General features: G+C 41.9%; 1 protein-coding gene across 2 annotated transcripts in view; it reads right to left on the minus strand.

Annotated features, from left to right (window-relative positions):
* ENOX1 (ecto-NOX disulfide-thiol exchanger 1) overlaps positions 1 to 26312 on the minus strand; it is a 204671-nt gene that overhangs the window by 80890 nt on the left and 97469 nt on the right. For both annotated transcript variants that reach the window (XM_065402606.1, XM_065402614.1), the window contains 2 exons: positions 14813 to 14919; positions 9677 to 9794 (listed from right to left, as the gene is read on the minus strand). In XM_065402606.1, coding sequence (XP_065258678.1) covers positions 9677 to 9794; positions 14813 to 14919 — 225 coding nt within the window. The remainder of the gene's footprint in view (positions 1 to 9676; positions 9795 to 14812; positions 14920 to 26312) is intronic.

Genomic DNA, 26312 nt, shown 5'->3' on the forward strand with positions numbered 1-26312 from the left:
GCTAAGCTGAAGTAGCAACTGGCCGAGGCCTGCAAACATGGAGATCTTCCCACGCCATTGTTTAAGATGGACACTTGGCAACTCTAAAAGCAATTCAAAAATCACAGAAGGGTATACAAGTCACTGCAAAAACATGTTAGTAACCGCCGCGTATATGACTTAAAAATTGCAATACACCTAACTTATGGAACTCGAAATAAATAAATTAAAAAATAATCAGCTATTCTTCCATGAAAAAGGAAGAATTTTACAGCGGTTCAAAGCCCTAATCTGAACCTCCAGAATGTGTGTTGTCAAAGCTTCCAACAATACCTTTCTTTTAACAGAGGAAAATCTTAATCTCTTTAGGAATAAGAAAAATACCATAGGAATAGAGTTCTTTGAACCATATGTAAAAACTAGTGGGGCAGAAGAATAAAACAGTATGTCCAGTTCCTGAAGTTGTGATTTGACTTCCAACACAGTCTTTCTCCTCCTCCTCTTCACTATGCAACTGTAATTTAAAAAACAGTCACTCAACTTGAAGCAGCATTTTACCCCTTTGTTATTTGGCTTTAAAAACCAAATACTTCAATCTATAGTTTCCAGCTATGATTTGAAATGTATGTGAGACTTTAGTAGACATGGATTTTCCTTTGGATAGTCTTCAAGCCAACACCAAAGAACAGGGAATCTTGAAACACCTCAGAATCCAAAATATCTGAAGTTCATTCATCAAAACAAACAACAACATCACTAAGTCTTGGTAGCTTTGGGAATTTCAAATGTCACCCAGTTCTGAATGCTAGCCATGCTTGCTAGGTTCTTAACTCTTGGAATTCTAGCATTTCTCAAACTGCAAGCCAGATGATTGTATGGGGAGGTGGAATCTGCAGTCTTTGAAGCAATAAGCCTTTATACACTTTGGTCATCTCAGTCAGCCTTGCGTCTCATGATCCAACAGTGCCCTTTCCCGGTCTGTAGCTATGAGTTTAAAATCTGTGCATTAAGGCTGAAAACAATTCCATTTACTTTCTGTGCTATGCTACAGATTACCAGGGGTTTCATGGGTGAGAGCTGTATATATTGCAGATTTAAACTTCAGTCAGCTGGCTTCCAAATCTACACCTTGAGAAGTATTTGTAAGGATCTCTGACAGCTGCAGATCTTGAGTTAGAAAGGATTCCCAAGCTCAATAAAGCATGCAGTGCAGAATAATAAAGAAGAAAACCAAAGTCCTAGAGCTTAGTTTAAATTAAAAAAATTAAAAGGATCTTTAACAAAATAGTAACACAATAACTAGAAAACTGAAAGTCAAATGGAGCTACTCCTGAAGATACCAAAGATGCCTGTGATTTGTGGCATATGCAATTCATGGCCAAAGCCCAACATTTTCAGTGTTAGAAATAGGTCTTATTCTAGTAAAGTGTAAATGCAGTTAGGAGCCAAGGCACAAAAGCTTTATATCGGACAAAGTGGTCTAACAAAGATCATTTTCCACAGAGGGTGGAGTGTAATTGGGAAAATGATGCTAATAAAGGCTATATCAGGTTGGGAGGAAGCTGAAAACAGCATATGTTCCACTATTGTCTTTTATTGATTTTGCTGCCAACATCCCACTTCAACAACGTTACGGTTGCCCTTCAAGATTCTTAATGGAGGGGTATGGGAAAAAAATCAATACACACAGCCTGCTTCTGCTCCCATTGAAGAGAATGGGAGTTTTGTTATTAACTGCAATGAGAGCAGGACACGGCTCATTCTGTCTCTTTCCACCTCCAACAAAGCTACATCTACTTCTTATTTTGTGTTTTCAGAAGGTGAGCTCCTGTTGTTTAAATAGGGCATTTCAGTACCAGACTAAATCTATGTATTCAGATGTGTTGCCCTGCTATATTAAACCGAATGAAAAATTATGGCTTGTATCCTGAGCTGTGAAAGTTGCAGTAAAAGGTATAGCATTTGAAATAAATTCTGAGAACAAAACCATTTCTTGTTAGAAAATATTTTCATGAAGATATAAAGCAAATAAAAACATTTTAATTTGACATTTACTCTTGTAAAAATATTCTCTTGTTACTTTTAACTTGCACCAAGTATAGCTTTACTAATAAATTAACAGAAAAACCTTAAAAGAGAATGCATGAAAAGACATAAATGATTTTAGTTTATTTGGGACACCCACAAATATCTCTTTTCTACTATTTTTGAATACAATTTTGCAAAAAGTGAAATATTCTAATATTGGCTCAGGAAATTATATGAACTCTTTTCATTCCAGCAATGTGCTGTTAATTTTGCTCCAGCACAATCTCAAAACTTATTTTAACATGCTGTCAAAATTAGACGCTAAGGTTGTCAATAAAATGACACTAAAATAAATGTAAATTTAGATTGCTGTCATAAGTGGCTGCTTGGTTTTGCGAAGATGTTAGGTTGCTATAGCATTTTCCATAGCAACTTTGCATCTTATTACATAAATAATCCCTCAGTGTTCTTAAAGCTTCCTAAAAAACAGGATTAAATCTATTCTCATATGTAATGATCCTGCATCAAACCTTATCAGTATGAAATACCCAGAAAACATAATAAAATGTAATCTAGATAATAGCATTTCTGGCAGTCGAAAGGCATCAAAGCACCACAGACTTTACACTGCAGATTTCAGTTAACTGGTCGTTTTCTCCAAATCCTTATTAGGTAAATATTTTTGAAAGTTAAATTTACTTTTAAAAACAAAAGTATCGCTTTTAACCCCTTCACTGATGTGTTGTACTATAGCAGAACGTGGCTCTTTTCCTGGGCTGAGGATATGTTAATGTTGCAGAGGAGCATACCTGATACATGGAACGGGACATTTGTTATGTTTTATAAAAAAATCAACCAGGCAAGTTTGGCAGTATCCTCTGGCCCTGATTCAGCAAGATACATATACAGGCCTAACTCTAAGCATGGGAACAGTTCTGTTGAAGTTAATGGGACTTCTCACATGCTTCAAGTTAGACCTGTGCTTAGAGACCTTCCTGAGTCAGGGCTTGTTTTTGTAAATGCTGTGGAAAAATGCAATATATATCAGTGTACAAAATCCTGTTAGAAAGCCCAGGTTTTGGCCTGCCTGAGCTCAGCTCCCAACTGGTATGCTGGGAAAAATACATGTTCAGACTTATTACCTGGTGGAGGTAGTGAATATCTTGTCTTGCTCTCTGGTGATCCTCTCTGATGGTACCCTGGAGCACAAAGTCTCTAGTGGAAATTGTGTCCAGACTTTTTCCCCTCAAGAGAAAGCTGTTTTGATTAGACTATATGCTTTTTGTTAAACTTGTGCAACTGTGGATACAGACAAGGCCTGAGAAATGGCAAGAGAAGATTGAATCATGGCAAGAAGATTGTGGCACGATGAATCAACATCAGCCAGGTCACTTCTGCATTTTTGGGGGCTTTCCTTGAAGATTTCTCATCCAAGTGGTGATCAGGCCTGCAATTTGTGAGATTTATGGAGAAGCCTGTGTGTAGTATTATTTGCATAGGGTGTGATTTCCAAACACTAAGTCACATAGGTGTTTTTGAAAATCCCATCCTAAAGGCCCAAACTGCACTGACTTTGGAAAGTTGTATCTACATTATGTGCATAAACGATGTACCCCAACCACATAATTACATACACAATTTACAGTGGCTTAATTTGCTGTTGTGCATGAAACTGCCTGTCCTACATGTACAAGTATATGTCATGCATACACAAGGGAGAGACAACTTTTTATTACTTTTATTGCAGTAGTTCCTAGAGGCCCAAGATCCCTACTGTACATATATATAGTCAGAGACAGTCCTTACATCAAACAGCTTACAATCTAAATGGCAAGGCAGACAACAGGTAGACGAAAGGAAGCACTATTATCCCCATTTTACAGATGGAGCACTGAGTCACGGAGAGAAAAGTGATTTGTCCAAGGTCACACAGGTATTTTGTGGCAGAGCTCTAATATCACCCAGATTTTCTGAGTACAGGTCTTAACCACAGGACTACAGTTGCCAACTTTCAAATTGCACAAAACTGAACACCCTAACCCCACCCCTTCCCTGAGGCCCCGCCCCTGCTCACTGCATTCCCCCTCCCTCGGTGACTTGCTCTCCCCCACCGGGCTGGGGCAGGGGCTTAGTGTGCGGGAGGGGATGAGGGGTTTGGGGTGCGGGAGGGGGCTCCAGGTTTGGGGGGGGTCAGGGCTGGGGCAGGGGGTTGAGGTGGGGGGGCGTGAGGGCTCTGGGCTGGGGGTGTTGGCTCTGGGGTGGGGCCAGGGATGATGGCTTTGGGGTTCAGGAGGGGGCTCCCAGGTTTGGGAGGGCTGAGGGCTGGGGCAGGGGGTTGGGCCACAGGCTTACCTCGTGCAGCTCCCGGTCAATGGTGCAGCAGGGGAGGCTAAGGCAGGCTGCCTGCCTGTCCTGACACTGCATTGTGCATGTGCTGGAAGTGGCCAGCAGGTCTGGTGCTAATAGGTGGGGAGTGGGGGCAGGAGACTCCATGCATGCTGCTCTCACCCGCAGGCACCGCCCCCAGCTCCCATTGGCTGGGAACTGGCCAATGGGAGTGCAGAGCCAGTGCTCGGGGTGGCGGCAATGCGCAGAGCCCCATGGCCCCCCACCTAGGAGCCGGACCTGCTGGCCACTTCGGGGGCACAGTGCGGTGCCCCAGGACAGGTAGGGACTAGCCTGCCTTAGCGCCGCAGCACTGCCAACCAGACGTTTAACAGTCCAGTTGGTGGTGCTGACCGGAGCCGCCAGGGTCCCTTTTCAACCGGGCGTTCCGGTAGAAAACCGGACACCTGGTCACCCTACACAGGACCATCCATCCAGTGACCTTTTGCAGCTAAGTGTCTTTTTGCTCTTATGGCTGCCTACTAAACTCTCTCCCTCATTGGAGTTGCATTCAGTAGAATTAATAGCACATCATCAGGAACTGTTGTCTTAGGAACAGCATAGCACCTGCTTCCCTTAAAGGGAAATTATTGATATCTCCTAGGGATACAGCAAACTTTTTTGTTATCTCTGCAGGATGCAGCTTCACTTCAATAATTCTTAAAATTACTTCTGAGCCTTTTACTTTTGAGTCCCTGCTCCCAATGCCAACAGGCAGGAGACCAACCATCCATAAACTCTAATTGTTCTAAAAATGTCCCTCTATTCTCTAGCCTCCTGTGCAGGGTACCATTTTTCTGAACTTATGGTTCAATAACTGCACCTTGACTTTCAACTGTATTAATGAAGTCAGTTGCCAGTTTTTTAGCAATCTCTCAGTTTTACCTCAGCACACTTCTATTTTCCCGTCAAGCTCCAAAATCCACAATGCAAATAAGTCAGTGTTTACATCTAAAGCTTGACTTGTGGAAAACAGGGCTCTAAAGAAATGGCTGCAAACTGTGGGTCAGATTCACTGGGTGGTGTCTCTTGGAGTTCACCATCAGTCCCAGGTTGTGGGTCCAATCTGAGAGGGATGGGGAATACAACAAGGTGACCAAGACTCTTAACTCTGCCATGGAGCCTGAAGACATCAGGCAGCCCCACAGAGTGGGCATAGCTGGCTAGGAATGAGACAAAGCCAAGCCATCCGTGCTAGTTCAATACATCTCCTGGGTAGGCTCCAGTGGCAAGTTTCTGATGGAGCCTCAGCAGCAGTTTAAAAACTCCTCTCTGCTGGTGTACAACAGTACTGCAATTTGCCCTGTCCCTGGAGGTATAGGGGATGTAACCTGTACACCTCGCGCTCATGTGAGTAGGGTCTTAATGCCTCAAGCCCTGAAAATGTGATGTCGCTGTACAACATTGCTATGAGTTAGGTTGTGTTTGCTCAGAATGCTGTGTCTCTGCATTGCAGCATGGTCTGGAGGTAGGGTGACCAGATGTCCCGATTTTATAGGGACAGTCCCGATTTTTGGGTCTTTTTCTTATATAGGCTCCTATTACTCCCCACCCCCGTCCCGATTTTTCACACTTGCTGTCTGGTCACCCTATCTGGAGGAATGAGCACATGGCTGGGAGTCAGGAGGTCCTGAGTTATAAGCCTGGCTTTGCCACTGATGCACAGTGTGGCCACGGTTTTAAGATACAGAATTTCTGACATCAATAAATTAGGGAAATGAACAGTGAGAAAATCAATAGTCTTGTGGGTAAAAGAAGTAAATTTGAGTCTAAAATGCAACAGTGTCCTTTGTAATGAGGTGCTATTAAGCAGCACTGTATATCCTTAAGAAACAAACCTGAATCCACCAAAACACGCAGTGATTAGTGCAATTTGTAATCTGCAACAAATTCACGGCTGGCCTGAACACCTGACCCTGGTTCCCAAAGCAAACACCTCGCTGCCAGATGTTTCACCATCTGCTCCACAGTGCACAAAATCCACAGTGTCCAAGAGCCTGGCATTAGCATAGTGCCACTTAGAAACTTAAACTTGATCAGACTTCAGACTACGCCTGACAGATGAGGACTCTTGCACCACCCTATTCTTAACATCTGTTAAATAATGAATGGAAATGATGGGGCTGGAATTCACCCCTCTTCATCTCAATAGACTTAAGTATTGACAGTAAAGATCCCACCAATATAGCTTTTTCAGTCTAACTAATCTAGATGTTAGGGACGTACGCGGCACTCTTCACCATAGTATCTAAATGCTTGTGGATGCCAAGTTATTTTTGCACAAGGAGAATGATAGTACTCGATTAAGCAGATGAAATGGTTTCATAGGATTGCTGAAATTGTAACTGTAGTAGTGAGAACATTTAGGAAAAAATTCCAGCACCTGAATTCACTGGGAGGCATGCTTTTTTATATAAGGGCTGACTAGAACCCCTAGTCTGTAATTAGTTTTCTTAAAGGTTTATTTGAATACAGTGCTCTTAAATTGAATAGAGATTGAATCATTCATCTTTTGGTCATTCTTGAACTGTCCTACCCTTTATGAAAATTATATACTTTTACTATTCTGTAGATAGACAAGGATTTAACAGTGAGGAACATGTCAACGTTTGCTTACTGAACAAAGGTGTTCCTTTACAGCATAAAGATTTTTTTTTTTTAAATATTCTCTCTGTAGAATAGACCATGTAAATAGATAAGAGAAGAAAAAAGTTGGGTCAGGAATGACTTACTCAAGCAAAAAAACAAAAAACAAAGACAAACAAAAAAAACCCTGCATCTACAGTAAAGGAGGGTGAGGATCCTGACCAATAGAAAAAGGTGAACAGTCAACAAGCAGGGTCCGATTCTCCTCTCAGACAAGTTTTACACTAGAGTAAGTGTAATTGGGGATTGGTCCTGCTTTGAGCAGGGGGTTGGACTAGATGACCTCCTGAGGTCCCTTCCAACCCTGATATTCTATGTCTATGTTTAAGTTCGTTGGTTTTGAATAGTTACTCTTAGTTGACACCAGCATAAGTGAGAGGAGAATCAAAACATTATTTGAAAGTCTAATGTTGGGAAAAGAAAATGGTAAAATCTAGTTTTGTTATTGGGTGAGTCTTCATAGGGAACAGGCTGGATCAACTACATACTGGGACAAATTCAACCCTGGTGTAACTCTGCTGAAGTCAAGAGAGCTACACTAGTGATGGCTTTGGATGACCACTGTATTTGATTTATACTATTGAATTTGCACTTTGTATGTGATGTATTAGCAAAACTGTTAATGATATTATGAATGTGAATTATCCGTCCAAGACAATAATAAGAGACCAATTAAAATCAACTAAAAAAGCAGGGGAAGGAAAAATCACAGAAATCTCTGATTTTTGTCCAAAAACAAACAAAACAAACAAACAAACAAACCAACCAACCCTACTGAAAAATACATATTTTCACTACAGGAAAAAAACCACATATTTTCTACTGGTTAATATGATGCATGGTTGCTGAACTGCACCTCAACCTAAGCACTTATTTGTTAAAACACAATGAAATATTAAGTATGACTGTTCATAGCATAATTATTTTTCTTGAGTCCAGTGAGTTGGCATTGCTCACCTTTTTTTGTTATTGTTAATTATAATTATTTATCTCCATAAGACTGGACATGCCAAGGCAAATGATTATGTGTTCATATGAATCTGTTATTGCCAGCAATCCTATGCCCACAGAGCCACTGTGTCAGCTCCAATCACTCTACTAATGAATACTGGAAAATTCAATCCCATACAATTATCTTAAGCAGAAATTAAAGCTGCCCCAAGGAGGGTTTATTATTTCTATCTATCTTTCTGAAGACCATTTTTTCCTGTAGGAGAAGTGCCCTTTTCCTGTTCATAGTGAAAGTTTCTTTCCACAATGGTATCCTACTTTTCAGTCTTTATTTCTGGAGATCTTTAACCTCACATAGCCACTGGCACCTGTGTGGTAAACACTTTTCTCTTGCATATCTGTAAGCACACATATGTGTACACATGCACAGACATAGGACACCATCCATGGTGGGAGAAATGGGGTCAGGTCATAGAATCTGGAACCCGCGTGCAGATGTTTAGGTCAAATGTATGTCATTGTTAATGTCTTGAATTTGTGCATATAACTTGCCCCATCTTTGCCCATATACCTCATCTGTCTGGCAGGGCTCAACTGAGCTTCATCTAGACCAGGGGTCGGCAACGTTTGGCACGCGGCTCACCAGGATAAGCACCCTGGCGGGCCGGGCCAGTTTTATTTACCTGGTGACGTGGCAGGTTCGGCCGATCGCAGCCCCCACTGGCCGCGGTTTGCCGTCCTGGGCCAATGGGGGCGGTGGGAAGCGGCGCGGGCGAGCGATGTGCTGGCCGCGGCTTCCCGCCGCCCCCATTGGCCCGGGACGGCGAACCGCGGCCAGTGGGGGCCGCGATCGGCCGAACCTGCCGCGTCAGCAGGTAAATAAAACTGGCCCGGCCCGCCAGCGTGCTTACTCTGGCGAGCCGCGTGCCAAACGTTGCCGACCCCTGATCTAGACTTTCTGCAAAGCTTTCCTTTTTGATGCTGAGTAACACGCGGCTCAACCCTTGTCAGCCCCTCACAACTCTCTAACCCATTGCTGACATGAAGGTCAAGAAACCAAGGGAAGGATTCAAACCAAGGTATTCCCTTCCATAGTGCATACCAGTTACTCATAAGTCACTGAATCTGCCCAATGTCCACCACCTGAATTGTTTATACTGGATAGCTGAAATATATCAAGTGTACTTGCTCTTCCTTTCATGATAGGCAAGAGTGTCAATTAATGTATATCTAGTGCCACACTTTGAAATGTGTGTCTTTAAGAGTTAATTCCATGGAAAACTCAGATAATGTATGTGTAAATGTATTTGCTAGAAAGAAAAGGTGAGGTTCAAAGAATATTGAATGAAACACAATTTCAGCTGCTTTTATTTAAATATGACATTATTACTATTCTGGAATGAAATACAGTTTTGGGAGATGAGAAGAACCTTGTTGAAAGACCCAAAATGGAAGCAACTATGGAAAGAACTGGAGCATTCTGACGAGTATGTTTCTTGGAAGGTGACAGAGCACTCCAGATACAAGTGAGAGTCATACAAAGACAAAATGTAAGGATAATTAAATTAAAAGTAGATGTTCTATGTTATATAACTATTTTCTATCACTGGAGGTAACATCACCCATCTACGTTTTGAAACAAACAGTTCAACATCTTACAGGATATTGTGAAGAGTTTCAACTTTACCTGATTCATCTACTCTCAGCTTTTTACTGGGATTGTCACCGCTGTCATCATCAGACATTTCCATCTCCTCTTCACGGCGGATCCCCATGAGCTGTTCGCTGTGAGCATTCCGGAGCTCCTAAAACCCAAAATGATCCTTTATCAGTATTGACTTCCATGAACTGATTCTATTTCTAAACAACTATTTTAAATTTTATATTCTTTTATTTTAAAAATACATATAAATAACCCATGAATATTAGTACAGAATCAGCACAAGACTCAAGAGTTAGAAGGGCTCAAATTGAAGGGAATGGAGTCCTTTGTGTTAAAATATTTTAAATAACTGAATATGTCAAATATACCATTGGGGAAAAAACAACAGAGAAGATGAGTTCCTCTTGTTAAATTATTACCAGTCCTACCCAGGCAGGTATATTTCAGTAATGGCAACAATTAATACTGCATGTAAAATGGCTGTATAAAGGTGCTATCAAGTTGGCTAAAAAATAAAAAGCTCCAGCTCTCATAAGCCCTAGGTTTCTATGCCTGCACACGGTAAACCCAATTATCACAAATTTTAAATTCTCAGCATAGAAACATCTTTTTTGGTAACATCTGCATCTTGATTTGAAACAAATGACAGAGCTAACAGCCCTTTCTCAGAAACCCCCCCACAAGGGCAGACAGGCAGGGAGCCTGTATGTATGTAACTAATTGTAAGTAAATGATCAGCAAGCATGTGGGCTTTATAAAAGTCCAGAGCGTCTTTGTCCTCAAAAAATAAAACAGGATAGTACTGGTGTAATGGCTGGCTTTTTAATGGTTGCAGCACAGAGAAGACTGAGAGAATTCTATTTTGTCCTAATAATACTGTCAGGTGTAACACAAGGATGTTGCACAGTGATTAGTGTAGAGCTTTTCAGTCTGCAGACAGCTAATTTTTCTATCGACAAACAGCCCAATTCCCAAAGAGATGGTTTGAAATCTTTGAAATAAGGAAAAGTCATGTGGAAGGAATAAATAGTGCTGAAGGTTCCAACTATTTACCCATGCAATTACAACAAACTCTTATGGTGGGATGGAGGGAAAAAATAGGAGGGTGTTTCCCTGGGGCTGCACCTTGAGTTCATCAGTAAATGTCATACACTATAATAAAGGTATATGTATCTGTTAATCACTGCGAAGGCAGAGAGGCTAATTAATGGGTGTTTTACATGGGAATCGTTTGAAATTCAGAGGATTGACTAAAATGGTAAATTAAAACCAGTATTGAATGAATTAATTGCATTTAAGACAAAAATTCATAAACCACTTTGGAATTCCATATTGAAAAGAGCCACAAACACTCTTTACCAGAGAGTATGCTGTATCTTCTTAGAAACCAAATGATTAATGTATTTTAGATTGCAAATGTCCCAGGAGCATCTATTTCAAAACTGTCTTTAGCAGCCAAACAATAATCTTCTCATGGAGCCTCAAAGAGGTCACTTTTTTCTTTGCGTTGCCAGAAAAGCTCACATAGTGAGGGGTGGTGACAAGGGAAATGTAAGCACATTAGCAAAGGAGGGAATAATCAAATAATATGATTTGAATCAACAGAGCTATTTGTTGACATATGCATAATATTTTACAACTGAGAAATAGGAATTGTCCATATACATTGGTTCAACCAGAGATTTCAGAACCTCTTAAGTTATTTTTTATTGTTTTCTTTCTTCAGAAAGAAAAAAAGAGCAACAACCTTTAAATAAGCAAAGATGTTTTGTGAATTAACATTTCTGGAAAGTCCTACTTTTAGGCATTTTACTTTAAAATTAATTTAAAAGCCAGCAAATGAATAATATGATGTGTCCCCTCATGAAAAGTTAGTTTAAGAAGGGATCATTTAAATCTGCTTCTGTAACAGATGACTGGAGGATAGCTAATGTGACACCATTTTTAAAAAAGGGCTCCAGAGGTGATCCAGTGGCAATTACAGGCCGGTAAGCCTAACTTCAGTACCAAGAAAACTAGTTGTAACTATAGGAAAGAACAGAATTACTAGGCACATAGATGAACATGATCTGTTCGGGAAGAGTCAACAGGACTTTTGTAAAGGGAAGTCATGCCTCACCAATCTATTAGAATTCTTTGAGGAGGTCAACAAGCATGTGCGCAAGGGTGATCCAGTGGATACTTGGACTTTCAGGAAGCCTTTGACAAGGTCCCTCACCAAAGGCTCTTAAGTAAAGTAAGCAGTTATGGGATAAGAGGGAAGGTCCTCTCATGGATCAGTAACTGGTTAAAAGATAGGAAACAATGGGTAGGAATAAATGGTCAGTTTTCAGAATGGAGAGAGGTAAATAGTGGTGTTCCCCAGGGGTCTGTACTGGGACCAGTGCTGTTCAACATTTTCATAAATGATCTGGAAAAAGGGGTAAACAGTGAGGTGGCAAAATTTGCAGATGATATAAAATTACTCAAGATAGTTAAGTCCAAAATAGACTGTGAAGAGCTGCAAAGGGATCTCACAAAACTGTGTGTCTGGGCAACAAAATGGCAGATGAAATTCAATATTGATAATTTCAGAATAATGTACATTGGAAAATATATCCCAACTATACATACAAGATGGTGGGATTTAAATTAGCTGTTATCATACAATAGAGGATCTTGGAGTCATTGTGGATAATTCTCTAAAAACCTCTGCGCAATGTGCAGCAGGAGTCAAAAGAAGTGAACAGAATGTTGGGAATCATTAGGAAAAGGATAGATAATAAAACAGAAAATGTCATAATGCTACTATATAAATCCATGGTACGCCCTCATCTTGAATACTGCGTGCAGTTCTGATCACCCCATCTTAAAAAAAGATATATTAGAATTGGAAAAGGTACAGAAAAGGGTAACAAAATGATTAAAGGTATGAAACAGCTTCCATATGAGGAGAGATTAAAAAGACTGGCACTTTTCAGCTTGGAAAAAAGATGACTAAGGGGGGATATGATGGAGGTCTACAAAATCATGAATGGTGTGGAGAAAGTGGACAGTGAAGTGTTATTTACTCTTTCACATAACACAAGAACCAGGGGTAACTCAATGAAATTAATAGGTAGCAGGTTTAAAACAATCAAAAAGAAGTACTTCTCACAATGTACAGTTAACCTGTGGAATCATTGCCAGGGGATGTTGTGAAGGTCAAAACCATAACGGAGTTCAAAAAAGAATTAGATAAATTCATGGAGGATAGGTCCATCAATAGGGATTAGCCAGGATGATCAGTGATGCAACCCTATACTCTGGGTGTCCCTAGCTTCTGACTTCCAGAAGCTGGGAATGGATAACAGGAGATGGATAATTTGATGATTGCCTACCAGGGCCGCCCAGAGGATTCAGGGGGCCTGGGGCAAAGTGGGGGAGCTGTGGTGCTTGTACTCACCCGGCGGCGGTCCGGGTCTTCGGCGGCATTTCGGCGGCAGGGGGCCCTTCAGTCACTCCGCGTCTTCGGCAGCACTGAAGGACCTGCCGCCGCCGAAATGCTGCCGAAGACCCGGGCCGCCGCCGGGCCAGGGCTCGCGGGGCCCCTGCGGGGCCCGGGGCAAATTGCCCCACTTGCCCCCCCCCTGTGGGCGGCCCTGTTGCTTACTCTGTTCATTCCCTCTGAAGCATCTGGTATTGGCCACTGTGAGAAGACAGGATACTGGGCTATATGGACCATTGGTCTGACCCAGTATGGCCATTCTTATTTTCTTATTACTTTAACATAGTTGAAATAAACTAACAGCAAACCACTTTTCACATCTCCCTAAAAGACAAGAAAGAAAACACCACATCCCCAATTTCCAGTTAAACAAAGACTTTATTTGCCACCCACTTGAACTATTTATGAACGAAATGCAAAATACAGCTCTTAACAATAAATTATTCTAACATTTTATTTTAAGTGTCCCATTATTGTGAAGTCATTTGGTATTCGCCATAATAGCACTGATAATAAAAATTCATTTGGTATTCATGCGGATGTTACATCTAGTGCCATTGGTATTCAACTGTAATTTAGCATTAGTTAATGGGCACTTAAAACGCAACCCAAATGATTTATATCGCAGCACTTAAGTGTTTCTCAAACTAAGTGTGCAACACTTATTTTACAAGTGTACTACAGAATAATTAAATAAGTGCATCTTACCTTCTATAGTTTTTGTTTTGAGACAGGGAAAATCATTTAAAGGACTGTAATGTTAACAATTAACATACTGTACTACATGGAAATAAGCAACTGTATGTAAATTACTTTTACATAAAAAATAAAGAAAACAAAGACAGTGGTACTTACTTTTAAAATACGGGTTCATAGCGTATATACTGAATTAAAATCGAAAGCTGGATGACCAACACCACAAAACAGGACTACTACTTTCTTTGCTGACATTCGTGTAAAGGAAAGTGGAATCCCAGATCTTTTTTCTCATTTTCTTTGCTCATGCTTATGACAGTCACACATGCATGGACTTGGATAGCCACCCTAATGTGTACTATTATTACATTTATGCTGCTGTGTTTGCCAGCCATGAACTTAGAGTCAATACAAGCGATTGATTTATTTTTTAAAGATGGACATAAAATAGATGGGAAAGAGTACCTCCCATCTCTGGACTGAATACGCTTTACTGATTATTCAGAAAAAGAAATCTTTATTTTATTTTCCAGCAAACTCATATTACTCTGGCCATATAATGATACAACCAGAACAAATATCTATACTATATATCTGTTTTATTTACCAGATCCCAGTGCCTTCCTAAAAATGTATTGTTTAGTATGTGAAAGACTTAATTCTAAAATGTATTTATTTTAAATATCTTTGCTAATTTCACCATTTCATTTAATTATTTCAGAGTGGTAAACATATTCCTCTAATGATTTCCCATTTCTTGTAAAAGAAAAAGAAAAACACATTGCTCTCCAACTTAGTGTTATTTAACAACATTTATTGTAATGGGAGCAATGGGAGCAATACATACTGAAATGAGATAGTATAATGGCTAGTTGATTAACTGCTAAAACTACAGCCGTAAATATTGCTGAATGCTGTACGTCCAGCTACAGTCACACTTGTTCTGTGTCAATCCAGCTGTGAGATGATGGATAAAAAGTAATAATAAAATCACCAACCTCAGAATGCTTTCGCCAAATGTCTATGTTCTTTCGCTGAGCTTTCGAGAAATGGTCCCAAGCTTTTTGTCTGGTAGAAGCGTTGAAAACGGCCACAATCTGCTCAACTTTGGTGAACAAGGAAGTCAAACAAGACAAGCAATTTATGTTGTGATCACTATAGAGAAGCAAAGCAAAGACACTAGGAGTCTATGGATGATGTCATTACTGAAATAACATCATCAATATCCATCCAATCATGTGTCTTTTGTACTTACATTTTATCAATGTTGGAGATGTCTCCCTTCAAGTCTGTCTCCATAACTTTAGTCTACACAAGTTACAAATATATACTGAAGAATTTGCATGCAGTTGCCTCTTGTGCATAATTTGTGTGCTGTGTGTATGTTCATATAAATGTTGGGGGAGAGGGGTTGTGTGGAGGAGGAAGAAGTGTTAGAGGCAAGGTGTGAGGTGGGCCCCACTCTAATGTCATTATCCCAAAGAGGCCCCATGAAGCTAGGACTTTGTATTAAATCAGGCTTCTAATGCAACATTAACCTACTCAAACTGCATCAGCAGTGGTGCGATGGTCCCTGATCGCAACACTTTGAGATGCAAGTATCCTAAGGTTGGTCACAATCCAACATTTTCCACAGCTAAAGGGGCGGTGCTACCAGCTGAGCTGTTGTGCTGTTTCATCAGTTTAACCTGAATAAGCACCATTTTTGTAGTGAAGTTCTCTATGATTTAGCTCTCTGGATTCGTTGGCTAAACTAGCATTATCTGTTCTGTAAAGCTACCACATTCTGTCTTTCAGACACTTTAAAGCCTACTAGAATCAAGGAAAGGACGGTGGAACTCTATTCATGTCCCACTTCCTGCACCACCTGAGCTGGTAGCTCCATATCTTACCTCACCCACACACCTAGTTGCTGTTTTCTTCTCCCCTGGTGATTCATTTCAAATCGTGGGACTTTAAGGCTATGTCTACACTAGAAACACTACAATGGCACTGCAGCAGTGCTGCACCTGCACTGCTGTTGTGTGGACGCTTACTACAGCGATGGAAAGTGTTCTTCTGTTGCTGTAGTAAATTCAACTCTCTTGGTGAGATCCCCGAGCCCGGGCGGCTGGTGCTGGGAGCTGGAGCCCTGGCTGCAGCCGGGAGAGGGGAATCTCCAGCAGGGCCTTTCCCGCTGCTCCCCAGGACCCTCTCCCAGGACAGAGCCCCCAGCATGGTCAGGGCCCCTTTCCGGGCCAGCCCCTGTCCCAGGTGGGCCCCGCTCAGAGGGAAGCTCTTCTCTGAACCCTCTGCAATTTGTCAACATCCTTTTTGAACTGTCAGTACCAGAACTGGACACAGGATTCCAGCAGTGCCTGCACCAGTGACAAACACAGAGATGCCGGTGACCTTCGAGGAGGTGGCTGTGTATTTCACTGCTGGAATTCTTCCGTCAACCTGGTGCTGTCTACACTGGGGCTTAGATTGGCTTAATGATGTCTCTTCAGGAGTGTGAAAATTCATACTCCTCAGCAATGTAGCAGGTCGACCTAACTTTCTAGTGTAGACTAGTCCTCAGCCTTGGAGAATACAGTATACGGAGCAATCCTGCATTGTCTTCCCTAGAATGGGCTAGATAATTTAATAGGTTGTTTTTGTCTCTGACATCTGTGATGTCAAACCAATGGATAAGGCCATGGATGTTTCTGCTAAAATGATGAGCAGTGAAACAGTTAGCAATATTGGTATTTAAACTTTCATCCTCAGACTCAAGAGTTAATCACACAGACAAACAGCTTGCTTCTCTTTGCACTATTGTTCCAAGCTATTTCCAGATTCAGGAAGACAACACTAGGTTGAGTCACATGAGGAAGCTTTTCTTTAAAACCATCAAGGTTGGTTAATTAACTGCTAAAAGTACAAATAAAATAAATATGTTTAATGAAATTTTAAACTCTGCTTAAACTACATAGACTGTTTAAGGAGTACTGGAATGGCATGCTGGTTCAAGCTCTGACTAAAGTCACAATAATTTCAGCATATTAACACTTGTTTGGCTCCAAAGGTGGAGATATATAAGGATGGAATTAAATTGTATATATTTATTAAATTACTTTAAAAAGATTAGAGTACCCATGATTATATGTATATAAATGAAGGCTAGAATTTAATGATTATGCGGCGTTAGTGACCCTGGTGCACAGAGTATCCTGCTTAATTAACAATCTGTGTTTAATTAGCAAATGGAAATTCAAATAGAAAAGATTCACAAAGATATGAGGAAGTGCTGGGTTACCATTTTCCACTAAAAGGTATTAATAGGATCATCTGAATTTTGTAGAAACCTTTGAACTTTTAAGTGTTTAATTAAAAAGTTCTTTCTATAGGTGCTGTCAAGGCTGTATCCCCACTTTGAACTTTAGGGTACAAGTGTGGGGGCCTGCATGAGGACTTCTAAGCTTAACTACCAGCTTAGTTCTGGTCCGCTGCCACCATTCCCTTCCCTGGGAAGCTTTGAGAAATCTTTCACCAATTCCCTGGTGAATACAGATCCAAACCCCTTGGATCTTAAAACAAGGAGAAATTGACCCTTCCCCCCCACCCCCTTCCTTTCACCAACTCCTGGTGAATACAGATCCAACTCCTTGGATCTTAAAACAAGGAGAAATTGACCCTTCCCCCCTCCTTCCTTTCACCAACTCCTGGTGAATACAGATCCAACTCCCTTGGATCTAAAAACAAGGAAAAATCAATCAGGTTCTTAAAAAGAAGGCTTTTAATTAAAGAAAAAGGTAAAAATCATCTCTGTAAAATCAGTATGGAAAATAACTTTACAGGGTAATCAAACTAAAAGAGCTCAGAGGACCCCCCTCTAGCCCAGGTTCAAAGTATAGCAAACAAAGATAAACACTCTAGTAAAAGATACATTTACAAGTTGAGAAAACGAAGTAAAACTAAGACGCCTTGCCTGGCTTTTTACTTACAAGTTTGAAATATGAGAGACTTGTTTAGAAAGATGGGGAGAACCTGGATTGATGTCTGGTCCCTCTCAGTCCCAAGAGCGAACAACCCCTTAAACAAAGAGCACACCAAAGCCTTTCCCCCCCCCAAGATTTGAAAGTATCTTGTCCCCTTATTGGTCCTTTGGGTCAGGTGTCAGCCAGGTTACCCGAGCTTCTTAACCCTTTACAGGTAAAAGGATTTTGGAGTCTCTGGCCAGGAGGGATTTTATAGTACTGTACACAAGAGAGCTGTTACCCTTCCCTTTATAGTTATGACAGGTGCTAACATCTATCAGAAGTCTTTATCTGATCATTTCAGAGGCTCTCTTCAGTGAAAACTCAAGGCAGGAAGAGGTCACAGAGATTTCCTGTCTTTCTTTTATAGGCAAAGTGAAGAGTGTACGGGAGGCCTTCTTCAATGATCAAAATTCTCAGGTGTTCAAGAAATAAATAAAAAAATAAATGTTAAGTGTGCAATAAGCTAAAAAAGTCAAGCAGTTATGCACAATATTATCCAAGCTACATCTCTGGATATACATAAAGGGAAAAACTAGGAGAGAATGCTAAGTGCCCATTATAATTTACATAACAATTAATAATACTTAGCACTCATAGCGCTTTTCATCCATAGATGTGTCAGGATGGCTTTTGAATTTCCTAACATTTATATACTAGCTCTTATCATACTTAGTTATTTTCATTTAAAAAAAACTAATTGAATATGAATACGTGGAACCCAATCATGCAGTCTTCATTCCGGCAAAAATTCTATTGACTTTATTTGCCTAAGTCAAATCTCTGGAAACACAGAGAAGCTCCACTGACTTCAATGGAGCTATGACAATTTGCACCAGCTGAGGTTCTACCCCTTTGAGTTTCTCAGCTTCAGCTTAGGGTAAACCCATATAGGAGATATCAGGTTCAGAGAACCAGATTTTAAAAGGTATTTAGGTGCCTAAAGATGCAGATACATGCTTAACTCCCATGGCGCCTAAATACCTTTTAAAATCTGGCCCTCTGAGCCTGACTCTTCCCTATATGAATGTATTCTCTGCCATACAGAGAATACTCAGGGGGGCAAAACCTCAGCTGATGCAAATTGTCATGGTTCCATTGTAGACAATTGGGCCAATGGAGTTATGACAATTTGCATCAGCTGAGGACCCGCCCCAGAGTTCTCACTTCCAGTTTACTCATCCTTCCTTCAGGGATGAAGTTTGGCCAAACGCATCTAAGGCCCTAGCTACTGACCCTGGCTCAGCCACCGTGTAACATGGCCAAGGTCCCTATCTGTAAAACGGGGTTAATAATTCTTACCCATCTTTGTAAAGTTCCTTCAGTTCTGTGTGTGAAAAGCACTGTAGAGTATAAGCGCTATGTATTATTATTAAGTATCATTAAATATTCACCAACAAACATCTGTATAAAATTATATAATAAAATTTTCGCTAGCCATAAGCAAAATTGCTTCTTGTTAATAGAGAATATAGGTAACTGGTCAAATTTAATTTAAAGAACATCATTGTTCTGGAAGGATGCAAAAACCCCAATTCTTTTTTTCCTTCAATATAATTCAGATTTGTTTCCAATTTTCCTAAAAACTCACTCTAAGGCTTTGTGATACTTTGTGTGGTGTGTTTACAAAGGATTATACTATTGTTTTTCTGCTGAGTTTTAAACCCTGAAAACCAGAGTTGATATGTAGATGTCAGCTAATGGTTCACAACTGCAGCATTACTGTAAGATAATTTATTATAGGTGGAAACTTATATTAGGCATATTAAATAGATACTTACATCATCATTGTTCAATATTTGTTGCCATAAACAAAGTGGGCCAAATTATGATATTCCTCTTAAATGTAAATTAAAAAGAATATATAAACTATAAATCTAAGGAGGTAGGGACAAAGAGGACTGATCATAGGGAGAAGTGGAATATTTACAGTAGAAAATATGCCATAACATAGCAAGTTTACTGAATGGAGACAAGGTGGGGGTAAAGGGCTATACAGTTCTGTAGATAGGGAGACTATGGGAGAACATTTGTTTTCCACTATGTATATTAAATACATTCTTTCAACTACCTACACAAGTTAAGGCTGAAATTGCATCTTGAAGTTCCAGTGATAAGAACAAGCAACTCAAATTGTGCTTTGCTTGATATTTCATTGATTATTATGCATAAATGAAGTTCTTATTCCTTTTATTCAATAAAAATGTACATAGGCAACTGAATGTCTCCCAGTACTTTACAATAAAAGGAAACAATGAACAAAATAGAATCCAGCTTGGCCTAAACTCAAAACAAAAAATCAGAACTCATATCATGGACAACTAATTCCAAAATTGAGGGGTATAGAATGAAATGGTCCAAACACGAAACGATTGTAGGTGGAATAATGGAATATGCAGCAATTTATCTTAGAAAGATTTTAAAATGCATGACAAGTGATACTGAAAATAAAAGAAGGATTTCACCCATAAAATTAAAGTTGAAAGGAAATTTTACAGTCAACATAAACATGATTTTGGAATAAGGACTCCAAGACAATAATAATGTACATAGTTAGCCTGGTCTTGGTCAAAAGCCTGTCTGCTGAGTTCTGAATAAGCTGGAGTCTGCCAATCAATTTGGCAGGGAGCCCAGCAAACAAAGAATTACAGTAGTCAAGGCTAGATGTTATAAATGAATGGATTACAGTCTCCAGGTCAGCTGTGGATAGAAAAGGGCGTATTTCTGGCAACTGTCCTGATATGCATTTGGTGACATATTGACTATGTTCCAGCACTGAGTCCAAGACCAAAATTACCCTCGGCAACTTGACATGTAATGTTGACACAAAATTTCAGTTAAGTGGCAGAGTAAAGAAAGATACAGAATTTTATAATTAATCGGGTCCAAAGAGAAGCATTTGGGTTTCAATGGTATTTACTTTCAGAAAAGTATTTGTCTTCTACACATTAACAGCCAAAAGACAATAGAGCCCATTCATTGTTACCCAAGATACACTGCCAGAGAGGGAGAAACAGATGTGAATGTCATCAGTAGAACAGAGCAGGTAACCTATAAAAGTTAAAAATACCACCCATGGGAAGAGTATAGAAATGCAAAGTACAGGGCTTAGAGTAGCATATGTTGGAGTTCACTAATCAATTAGACATGCTATGACAGACCCCATAATGCATTTGTACAATAGAAACCTACATCATACTGGCTGTGCAATATACTACAAAGAGTGGCTAATGATCTCCAAATATAGAATCATAGGACTGGAAGGGACCTTGAGAGGCCATCTAGTCCAGTCCCCTGCACTCATGGCAGGACTAAGTATTATCTAGACCATTCCTGTCAGGTGTTTGTCTAACCTGCTCTTAAAAATCTCCAGTGATGGAGATTCCACAACCTCCCTAGGCAATTTATTCCAGTGCTTAACCACCCTGACAGTTAGAAAGTTTTTCCTAATGTCCAACCTAAACCTCCCTTGCTGCAATTTAAGCCCCTTGCTTCTTGTCCTATCCTCAGAGGTTAAGAAGAACAATTTTTCTCTCTCCTCCTTGTAACAACCTTTTATGTACTTGAAAACTGTTATCATGTCCCCTCTCAGTCTTCTCTTCTCCAGACTAAACAAACCCAATTTTTTCAATCTTCCCTCATAGGTCATGTTTTCTAGACCTTTAATCATTTTTGTTACTCTCCTCTGGACTTTCTCCAATTTGTCCACATCTTTCCTGAAATGTGGCGCCCAGAACTGGACACAATACTCCAGCTGAGGCCTAATCAGCGACACAAAAATAGTTAGATTTTTAAAAATCTGCCACTGCAAGCTCCCACCTCACCCCCCACTGATCATATTTATACAAGTCAATGTTGGTTGTTAAGAAGTTGGGTGACTGGCAGTGATATTACCTGAGTTTTGCATGTTACAATATACAAATTACCTCATATAAGTGGAGGGAAAAAAACCTTTATAAGTGTTTTTATCCATTCTGCCTTGCCTAGCCTTTCCTCTGCAACACAAATTATAACCCCCCTCCCTTCTCATGATGTCCTTCTAATTCACTGTCATTGGCATGGGCATAATTTGGGGGCAGCATGGGAGGGCACTGCACCGCCCCATACCGCCTGCGTCAGGCAGGCATGGAATTTGCCTCCCATGCATGGCCCCGTTGGCCTGGCTGGAGCTGCACCCCCAAATACATAAGTCAAACTATGCCTGTGATCATTGGTTTGCTGTTCTTGGGACGTGCTTTTCTCTTACCAAGAAACAGGATGAGGAAAAGCTAAAGAGGGAACATCCTGGGAATACTGAAACTTCCATATTCCTCAGAATCCATAACAAAACACGCACAATCACTTGTTCCAAAGCACTTATATTAATAATTAAACAACACTCACTTCTAGAAAAGTAGAAACACTTCTTGTTGTATGTTGAAACAACAGAATGTACTTAAATTAAACAGAGCTCACCATGTCCTACAAGGGATTGCTAGGAAATCTGTCCAAAAAATAAATGTTGAAAATCTTTTAAGATGTGAAATGTGGTTTAATTTACAGTGAAGAAACTGGCAGCCCAGTGTAACAAAGGGCTTTGGCACACTGCCATGCAATAAATCACTTGAACTTAACAAGACCACTACACCTACATGTCATTTCTCAGCAAACTGGAACCTGTCACCAGGCCAATGTGATACAGTAGGGCAGGTATAGATGCACAGTACCTTCTCTGTTAATGCTGACATTGTGTAGTAAGGAATAAAGCTTGTGGGCTATACTCTGACATCACAGAAACAAATCTAATACAAAGAAAGAATCTGTGCATGCTACTGTCTTCATCACCTTGACTGGATTTTCTGCTATCCCTAATGTACTGTGTGTAATTAGCTGATCTCCTTGATAATTGGGATTGATGAGGTCTTTGTTGTAGGTGGCAGATAGTTCTGTCGAGAGTTGAGACTGTCACAGCTACTTTTGTGTTTTTATCTCATCAGGAAAGAGCTCCATGAGGCGGTCCTGAGAGGAAGAGGCATCATAAATGTGCCTGGGCTCTGACAGGTTCCCCTATGCGTAGGGACTCTCCTGAAATAACAACCTGCCAGGGCAATAGAGCATGACAGCTTTATGAGGCTCCTTCTTCTCAATGAAGACCAGGAGGGTACATTTGTTTCAAATGTCAGATGGTTTCCTTTGCTGAGGGAAAAAGACTGGGCCTCATTTATCAGCCAGAAAGTCATCTGTCTCATCCAAAAAAAACTTTCTAATTTCTAACGCTGGAAAACGTTTGCTTCCCCCCATTTTGCTCAAACCCTTCCAAGTCCCCATCTGTTATACCATATGCACCCTGTGCCTTCCCCCTCTCCTTTGCTGCCTCCATTCTCACACTCTCCCTTTTGCATCCTTTCTCCCTCTACATCTCCATCTTTCCTTCCTCTCCTCCTTTGCTCTCACATTTCTGCCCTGCTCACACCACCCCAAATATCTTTATTATAATAAAAAAAACTACAACCTTTGGTCCCAATCCTGTGAACACTTACTACCAGACAGAGCTCTCTAATGTGAGTGTTCCCAATGAGGGCAGTAATCATATCAGCCAGTAATATTATTAGGGTCTGGTCCTTCATTTATAAACAACAAACTAAATCAAGTTTTAAAAGTGCAGCCATCATGAAGTGTGCCCAACTAACCAAAACATTCTCTCTATCTCACTGGTGTAACCCTGTCCTCTCTTCCCTGCTCCAGTTCCTTATTATCTTCACTCACGAAGTCATATCCACACAGTATTTACCTTCCACTTCAGCAAAGCATTTAACCTCTTCTTAAGTCCATACCTATTCAGAAAAGCACTTCAGCATGTTCACTGACTTCAGTGGAACTTGAGCCATTGCTTCAGTGCTTTGAGGCTTGATCCTGTTAGGTGCTGAGTGCCCTCAACTCCGATGTAAGTGAACACCTTGCAAGATCAAGATGACTAGGGATGTACTGCTGAATTGAAGCCTTTGACTGAAAACTCTTTAGAAGCTAACTCTTTTATTTGATTGTAAAGCACCACGTGCATTTATAGGCCTATATAAAACAATACATAAAAATAACAGTGAGAAGTCTTATTAGTGAAATCCTGGCTCCACTGAAATCAGTAGCAAAACTCCTTTTCGCTTTGATGGGGGCAGTGATGAGCTGCCAAAAGCTTAGGAACCGGTTCCCTACCGGATCTTCAGCGGCACAGCGGCGGCGGGTCCTTCAGTGCCGGAGCGAGTGAAGGACCCGCCGCCGAAGTGCCGCCGAAGACCCGGTAGGGAACCGCCCAGTGAGTACAAGCCCCCCCCGCCTCCCAAAACAGCCTATCCCCCCCCATCCGACCCCCACCCATATCCTGCCCCCGACTGCCCCCCTCAGAACCCACAACCCATCAACCCCCCCGCTCCTTGTCCCCTGACCACTCCTTCCCAAGATCCCCCACCCTAACTGCCCCCAGGACCCCACCCCCTACCCAACTCGCCCTGCTCCCTGTCCCCTGACTGCCCCGACCCCATCCACCACCACCCCGACAGACCCCCGGAACTCCCGCCTACCCAACCTCCCCCCCCCATTCCCCGTCCCCTGACCGCCCCCCCAGAACCTCTGCCCCATCCAACCCTCCCCGTGCCCGGGACTCCCTGCCCCTTATCCAACCCCCCTGGCCCCTTACCATGCCGCTTACCCCCGCCTCCCCCCTCTCCCGGAGCCTCAGCGCGTGGTGTCCAGGAGCAGCCCTGGACAGCACTGCAGCAGCGTGGCTCCAGCGGGGCCTGAGCTCCCGCCAGTCGGCCGCAGCTCGCAGCCCCGCCCCGGCCTTACCACGCGGCTCTGAGCTGGGTAAGCAGCATGGTAATATGCTGGGGCCGGGGGGGTTGGATAAGGGGCAGGGAATGGGGGGGGGTTGGATGGGGCAGAGGTTCTGGGGGGCGGTCAGGGGACGGGGAATGGGGAGGGTTGGGTAGGGGGGAAGGCGGAGGCGGGGCCGGGGGGAGCCTCAGATTCTCATGGGGGCCCCTGTGGGACCCGGGGCAAATTGCCCCACTTGCGCCCCCCCAGGCAGCCCTGGAGCTCGCAGCCCCCCCCCCCTTACCTTGCCGGCGGCTACTCAAAGCGGCAGGTCTGGGGAGCTGAGCTGCCAGCGGCTCAGCACGCTGTGGTTCTGGGGGAGGACAAGGTGGGAGAAGCGGGGGAGGGGCCGGGGGAGGTCCCAGCTGGGACTCCTGGGAGCTCAGGTGGGGGACAGGACGGTCCCACGGGCCGGATGTGGCCCGCGGACCAGAGTTGTTTGCCCACCCGCCCATCCCTTTAACAGCCGGTTCTCCACCGGCGTCTAATTTTAGCAACCGGTTCTTGCGAACCGGTGCAACCCAGCTCCAGCTCAACACTGGATGGGGGCTAAAATTACACAATACTGGAGAAACAAAGGAATCCAAGACAGATGAAACACATGGAGGGAAGTGATTATTCCCCTCTATTCGGCACTGGTGAGGCCACATCTGGAGTATTGCATTCAGTTTTGGGACCCCCACTACAGAAAGGATGTGGACAAATTGGAGAGAGTCCAATGGAGGGCAACGAAAATGATTAGGGGGCTGGGGCACATGACTTACGAGGAGAGGCTGAGGGAACTGGGTTTATTTAGTCTGCAGAAGAGAAGAGCGAGGGGGGGATTTGATAGCAGCCTTCAACTACCTGAAGGGGGGTTCCAAAGAGGATGGAGCTAGGCTGTTCTCAGTGGTGGCAGATGACAGAACAAGGAGAAATGGTCTCAAGTTGCAGTGGGGGAGGTCTAGATTGGATATTAGGAAACACTATTTCACTAGGAGGGTGGTGAAGCACTGGAATGGGTTACCTAGGGAGATGGTGGAATCTCCATTCTTAGAGGTTTTTACGGCCCGGCTTGACAAAGCCCTGACTGGGGTGATTTAGTTGGTGTTGGTCCTGCTTTGAGCAGGGGGTCGAACTAGATGACCTCCTGAGGTCTCTTCCAACCCTAAGCTTCTATGACTCTATGATTCTATGACAAAGGAATGAGCCATTAGACAACATTGGGGTGGAGACCATGGTTATACAGCAACAAGAAGGTAGATAGAAAAATGAGGCAAGGAAGAATAACAACACTGGACAAACCTACATGAAGTCTTTTATCCTACAATAGGTCCTCTGCCATTGCAACAGAATTCTGGACAAAACATTAAAAAAAATATCTGTATGTAAGAATATAGAGACTCAGTTAAGGCTTACTAAAAAAATTATTAGAAAAAAACCAAACAAACAAAATGCTGAATTAATATGCTAGCCAAAGGGGCTGAATGGATCATAAAGGTCTTTTACAAATATATCAAAGGGAAAAGAAGTACCAGAGGATAATTATATTAATGATTAATTTTTTTTATTTGTATTCTGTTAGCACCTAAGGACACTAGGCCCCATTGTGCTAGGCACTATACAAACACTTCATATGAGACCATCCCTGCCTTGAAGAACTTAATGATGGCTT

This window comes from Emys orbicularis, chromosome 1, assembly GCF_028017835.1.
Source record: "Emys orbicularis isolate rEmyOrb1 chromosome 1, rEmyOrb1.hap1, whole genome shotgun sequence".
NCBI classification, from domain to species: domain Eukaryota; kingdom Metazoa; phylum Chordata; order Testudines; family Emydidae; genus Emys; species Emys orbicularis.